This window comes from Gekko japonicus, unplaced genomic scaffold (genome assembly GCF_001447785.1).
Source record: "Gekko japonicus isolate JY-2015 unplaced genomic scaffold, Gekko_japonicus_V1.1 scaffold655, whole genome shotgun sequence".
NCBI lineage: Eukaryota > Metazoa > Chordata > Lepidosauria > Squamata > Gekkonidae > Gekko > Gekko japonicus.
The window spans coordinates 164,637-171,901 of NW_015163107.1; the positions used below are offsets into that span (position 1 = coordinate 164,637).

Consider the following 7,265-nt stretch of genomic DNA (forward strand, 5'->3'; position numbering starts at 1 on the left):
CCTGCTGACAGTATCCTTATCTTTTTCAAGGCTGGATTTAAGAATGTGATAATTGGTTAATCCTGAGAACCTGTGTTCAGCTTTGTAACTGGATGGGAGGGGGGGGAGCAGGAGTGGATGTCAATATCTTTTGGAGTTCCATCAAGCGAGCTTCGTGACTGGGTTTGGGAGCCCACCTGGTGCCAGATGGCAAAAAACTGTAATTAGGGCATAGGCAAGCCATGCTAACTTTATGATTTCACTATGCTCTTACTATGTAATGCTACATTGCAATGGACAGCTGTGTAGAGAATGCTTAGGCCTTTAGCTTAGACTCTTGTATTCTAAGCAGGTGTGCCATCTAATACCAGGTACTGAACGTATTAAATAGCAAGTTAGCTTTGTTGTTTTCTTCACTGCTAAGCAGTGAAGACTCTGCTGAATAGTAAAATTTGGTCCTTTTTAAAAAGTCTGTTTCAGTAAACCTTTATATATTTTTATGAAGGTCTGCTTTTAGTGTTGCCAAATTTAAAAATCCTACCGGCGGGGGAGCATCCTGCTGCTCCGGGAGCCGGTCAGGAACGTGTGTGCGCGTGCGCGCTAAGTGCACGCGCGCCGCCGGAGCGTCACCGGAAGTGACGTCACACGCTGGGCGGGGCCACACCATTTGAGGGGAAAACTCTTTGTTTTCCCCTCAAATGGTGTGGCCCCGCCCCCAGCGTGCGACGTCACTTCCGGTGACGCGCACGCCGGGGAGGGGTTTCCCCCGGGCCCCAATTCCCCGGCGTCGGGGAACGGAGCATCCGGGGCGGGGGATTTCCGCCCTACTGGGGGAGTTGGAAGCCCTATCTGCTTTATTTGTGTGCATTTAACCTCAAGGACCTACAGGGCTGGGTGCTGCTCACTTGCAAAAGGAGTGGTGACCCAGAGGGACCCAAGGCTTAGGTTCTTGACAAAAGAAATATTGATCACATCAGAATTCCTTTTTGTGCTGTGTTCTAATCAATGCACATATGTGGTCATGTACCCCGGTAATCTTTAAGGGGGGAAAAATATGTAAACTGAAAGCTGTGGCAAACTGCACATGTTCAGCATTCTCAGTAATATTTGGAAATCAAGAACAGAAAAATTGGAACACTGGTAATGTCAAGACCTGATAATTCAGAACTTCAAAATCTAGGAGAAATTAAGAAGGAAGCAATCTTGTATTTCTGTCATTACAACAGGTAGGAGTATGACCATAACTATTGCACAGAGCCAAGGGTAGAATGTAGGTTTCTTTCCTCATTGTAACAGTATATTTTTGCTATAGGAATGAATGGTGATCATTCTGTTTTACAAGAGAAAATAAAGGTGTGCGCTCAGAGATGTAACTGTGGTGTGTGCAGGAGTCAAATCTGATAATTCCACTCAGAATCAAGCCTTCACCTATCAGTACAGCCATATTCTGGGTCATATATACATATGCATTCTATATACATACATAGACAGTTATATACTACACCACTTTTAAACATTACTTGTATATGCACCATACTCTAAATTGTCCAGCTCTACAAGAGATTATGTTTACATACTGACTATATAACCAGCTAGAAATATTTATAATATAATTTTCTAGTAGTACCACACTTTTTAAAACAAAGTCTTAATAAATCTTATTGACATCTTCATAAGAAAAGAACTAGTCAAGTACTAGAAAAATACTAACAGTCATCTCATGCATTTTAAAAATAGGATGGGACAACGTATTGATCATCCTAAATCTTCAATATCAAATGAGTGGATGTAAAAATTATCTGAATAGTAGTGCTGATTCTGGACATAACCACTATCATTTCTCCAGTTATACTTCAGAATTATAAAAGCAGCTTGAGAAGAGTAGTTTCTATGTCAAAGCAGACTTTGGAGACACAAATAGAAAAACAGTTAATCCTGAAGTCTTCTGCAAAAGAATTGCCAGGTTTTACTTCTTAAGAACATATTAAAATCACATTATTTTAAATTCATATCCATCCATCAACTATGCATCCATCCATGCGGCAGAGTTGCAGAAGATCTAATGGGCAGCAGTCCAATTAATTTTGAATACAGTGAATTCACAAAAACTAACTTTACCAGGAATGCCTTGTTTTGTTTTTAATTTGTTTAAAAAAAACTAGAGAAGTCAGGAAATCACTGAAGCTCAAATATTCAGGAAATTTGGAAAGATCAGTCCTTTAATACTTTCAATCTTATTACTATTCCTCAGGTTTATAGGTCTGTATTTTCCAGTAATATGATAGCAGCAGTTATAAAAATGGCCTTTAATGGTTTTGTTGACTATAGTTCTTCAAAGAATCGAGCCATCTGGAGTTTCTGTGACACATGAACTTGGGCTACCCATGTATTCCCTGACTGTATAACAGAACTGAATCTGGTAAACTCATCTCTATAAATCCTATAGGGAGGAAATTGAACCAAAAGGTTAGTAGGACCCACAGCATCATTTTTCACACCATATTTTCATGAGCCTGTTTGGAAACCAAGACCAATGAAGTTAATGTATCATATTCCAGAGAAACACCACTGCATTCTTCTACCGAATGTGCTCCTGCATTTTTCCACCATGAGAGAATATTCTGGAATCAGCAGATTTATATTTACTCCATGTGGATAACAATATGTATAAAGGAAGGCTGTATACTCTCTTCAGACTCCACTCAGTAGGTATCAGAAGTATTGTTTTTCCACAGTGCTCTCTGCATTTCAGCCCCTGATTTGTCCATCAGCCCAAGCTCAGTGGAACTGAAGAAAAAAAACAACCACTGAGCCTTCATGAAAATAGTTGTAATATTCAAAACAGGATTCTCTGTGTAAGTAGCAGAAATAGTGCAGGCCTTCCATACTGTCCTTCCATATTTCCATCTGAATTACTGGCAGAATAATCCATGAAATCTTGGACTTTTGAAAAGGCCCAGCTGTTTTTATTCACTGCATCAGTCTCTACAGATTTACTGTATTCCATGAATGATATTGTGTGAAGTGCAATGCTAGGGCCAGAGCAGCTGGAGAAGTGGCAACTGTGGGGGGGAAAAGAGAGAGTCGATTTCAAAATATTATTTACAGAGAGAATGTAAGCTCGCTGACTTGAAAGTTAAAAAGGCCTTAGTATGCATATTCATTGATTTGAAATTTAGGCATAATTCCATTCACAGGTGTCTTCATCCTCTCTTTCTCGTGTAGTGACAGACAGAAGATAAAAGAAAGATACCTCCAAGACCAAAATCTACACAGAACTTCACTGGCACATCATGGGTCCCTCATAAAACTTGGACATCAGAACCACAAATAGGAGAGACAAGAAATCTGAGAGCAAATTTGTGGGAGATTCACCAGTGCCAAGTGATTTACAAAGAGATCTTCTATTAGTTCCTATACTGCTACAATTCTAACACTATATTTTGTATAGTATAAATATATCAAAAGACCACTGGAAAAAATTGCTAACAAGCTTTCCATACAAGAACAATAATATATACTTTTTCAGGACACTTGGACTCTATTTAAGTATACACATATCTATTTATTACAACCTGGTTTCCCAGATACTGTTGTTTGACATGGCTAACAATTAAGGAAAAGCCCCACCATAATAAAATCAAATAACAATAAAACTAAATTAGTAAAGGTAAAGGTTCCCTTGCTCGAAAGCCAGTCGAATCTGACTCTAGGGTTGCGGTGCTCATCTCCGTTTCAAAGCCGAAGAGCCAGTGCTGTCCGAAGATGTTTCCGTGGTCATGTGGCCGGCATGACTAAACACCAAGGTGCACAGAACGCTGTTACCTTCCCACTGAAGTGGTACCTATTTATCTACTTGCAATTTCTTGCTTTCGAACTGCTAGGTTGGCAGGAGCTGGAACTAGAGATGCGAGCGCACTCCATCATGTGGCACCTGGGTCTCGAACTGCTGAACTACTGACCTTCCACAGCCTGCAGTTCAGCGTCTTAACCACTTGAGCCACTGCAAAAAAAAAAAACCTCCTCTAAAAACTAAATTAATCTGAACCAATTAACCTAAACCTGTTTGCCTAGGGTAACCCATTGCCAACAGGACTGGAGGAAATTATGTCCATTTAACAGAGGCTAAATATGTAGAAATGAGCAGCTGAAGTTCTTCATGGTACGGAGGAAAATAATATCACTGGGTAAGTAACATCCCATTAGTCCTCTACTGAAGAGATAGGACATTTTTTCCTACAGCAGTTGACAACCCTAGTAACCCAGCCACAGACAAATCTTTAAAAGAACTATTTGGAGGAGAAAATAACAGCTGATCCTAAAGCATGGGAAAATAAACGGGGTTTGGCTAACATCAAAGCATCAATAGTGAAAGCATCAGATAAGCCTTCTGAGATGTGGTGTCAGAACCAGCGAGGCCCTATTAAACCCACTCAGTAATGGCCCTTCTTTGCTCCTCATGCAGACTGCTATATAAAAGTATGATTATAATTTCTCATAATGATTTCTGTGTTTCAGTGAAATATATTCGCTAGGCACATCAAGAGCATGCAGACAGACAACTTTCTTTTTTGATATCCACCATTTTTATACCCCCCTCCCCAAGTTACTTTCTGTGGTGAATCTGGAAGAGTGCAGGCTACAGTGCAGCCTAGAGAGGAAAACAGCAGAAAGCCCTTGCACATGCACAACAGAATTCACCGGATTGCTCATAATTACAAACAATAACTCACCGGGTACGATTTTGTGGGGAGGAAAATATTGGTCTTCTAGTTTTCTTGCCAAAATGCTTGTTCATTTTTCATGCTCAATGATACTGCCTAGTCCTTTTGTAGTAGCCTCTTCTTCGCTGCCCCAGGAATCTTGGACCCCACTCTTGTTATTTGATAATAAATCCAGTTATAGTGGTTGTTTCTGTAGGAAAATTCTTAAAGTATTTCATCACCTAACTACTAAACATAAGTAGCCATTTTGTAATGTGGTACTCCACGGTGAAGGTATTTACATTACAGCTGATACAATACAGGTGGTGATAACATACTGCACATTTAGTGCTCTGGCAGTCTATTTATATGTAAACCAAGAAAAAGCTGTGGAATGGGACACTAATAAAGGCAGCAGCCTATGAGCTTTAGAATAAATGACACTTCTAAGTACTTAAAGGCATACTGTGATAATTTCTCACATGGTAAATGACTATGGAGACTGGCATCACATATTATAGCAATGGTGGAGATGGAGTACGGGCTGTTTCAGATGGCTCTGTGAGGGCCAACAATCAGGGAATAGAAGACAAGGCCCTCTCTAGATGTTCCCTCCTAGCACTGTTACTCAGATGTTTTCTGCCTCTGTACATGGAGGTTCCCTTTGCCATTGCTAGTAACCACTGATGGACCCATCCTCCATGAGTCTAAGCCCCTCTTAAAGCCATCTATGCTCAAGTCCACACCAAGGACCAAATTATAAAATATGTGTGATGCAAGTCAGGTTGGGAACCCCCCAACCCAACTTACAGTCACGTGTATGACCAGGGAACTCACATTTCAAAGCACTCTGTTGCTTGATACAGCTCAGGAATGTTGTATAGGGGGAAAAGGGACTTCAACTTTCCTACCTACACCATTTTCCAAAGCAGAAACAGACACCCCAGGGGGGCCCCTGCTTGCCCCCACTGTAGGGCTCTACTTGCTCCCAGTCACATGATACCAGTACATGCACAGCATTCCAAAGCACATCATGCAACAGAATGCTTTGGAAGGTAAGTTCCTAGGTCATACATGTGACTGCAATTCAAGTTGGAGGACCCCCAACCTGATTCATGTCACACATAGCATGTAGTTTGGCCTTTGTTCAACTGTCCACCAAGTCTAAGCTTTTGTTCAACTGTCCACCAATAGAACAGAAAGGCTTTACATACCCTGGAAATGAATCAGACACAAGGCCACAAACTGTTTAGCTAGAATACTAGGTAGTACCTTCAGAGTTGCATTCAGGCAGCCCATTAAGGTCTAATACAAGATTCCCCTCTTCATCATACTCAGCATAACTGCCAGGGGGACAGGTAGGCAATGGTTTCTCTGTTGGTGGCTCAGTAGTTGTTGGTTCAGGAGTGGTGGTAGTTGTTGTAGTGGTGGTGGTGGTGGTGGTAATAGTTCTTGTTGTGTATGGAGTGGTTGTTTTCTTAACCATTTCAAGACCAATCAGTGGCTTTCCCCCAAGGCTTATTATTGGTTTATCTTGTGCATTTGCCACAGGCTTGCTAAATCTTCCATGTCCAAATAAAGGCAAACCATCTGGACTTACTATTGGAGCTCCCTTAGAATCTAAAAGGACACAACAAGACAAATTCTTATTTCAAATACAATGAAGAACCCAGGATGAAAAGATGAAGGGGGGTATCAAGAACAACTGAATACAACTAGAACAACGGGACTTCCCTCCACCCCAACGTGTGTCCAACCTCTTTATCATTCTCAATATCACATTTTCCTATTCCGTAAATTACATGTATTAAAAGGCTTACTTCCTCAGTAATATTTCATACCCACCAAATACAGCTCTTCTAGATGGGAGACAGACAGTAAATCTTCTGAGTTATAATATGCTAATTTAGAACAGGGTAACATCTAACCCAAATACCCAATGGTGGTCAAAATACATTTAAGACCAATGCCTACAACATGCAAAATGCAACAAGAGACATCCCATGTCTACAACGTATTACAAATATACAAGACAAGGGGCGGGACCCGCGATACTCACAGGGGGGGGAGGGACCTCCACACAGAAGGCAGAGGAGGAAGCAGGAGGAGGAGGTAAGTTCCCCCCATCCTGCCAGTTCCTCCCCCGTCTCCTCCACCACCACCCCGCTCGAACTCCCCCCTTGCCTTCCCCCCCCGCCGCTTGGGCCTCGCGGCTCTCTTCCCCCCCCAAGCGGCGGCGGCGAGGGAGTTCGCAGAGCGTCCCCTGCGCATACGCAGGGGAAACTCTGACACTTTTGGGGGGATTTAAGTATCCCCCCGGTATTTTTTCCGGGTTTTTATATTTTTGTGCACACCTTGGGACTGCCCCAAGTGTGCACAAAAATCTCCCTCCCCCCCCAGGTGCCCCCGATGTGCAGATTTAGGTATCCGCACGCACGGGGGCAACTTCGCTATTAGTATATAGACAAGGGGGGACCCGCGATACTCGCGGGGGAGGGGGGAGAAGAGCTCCGTCTCCTCCATCCCCCCCATCTCCCCGCGGCGGCGACGAGGCCGGTTTTCCCCCCCCCGCCTGCCGGCTCC

General features: G+C 42.5%; 1 protein-coding gene across 1 annotated transcript in view; it reads right to left on the minus strand.

The window, feature by feature from the left end:
* The window catches only part of FNDC1 (fibronectin type III domain containing 1), a 102,344-nt gene that overhangs the window by 64,942 nt on the left and 30,137 nt on the right, over positions 1–7,265 (minus strand). Inside the window, exon 10 of the mRNA XM_015406786.1 lies at positions 5,955–6,302. Coding sequence (XP_015262272.1) covers positions 5,955–6,302 — 348 coding nt within the window. The remainder of the gene's footprint in view (positions 1–5,954; positions 6,303–7,265) is intronic.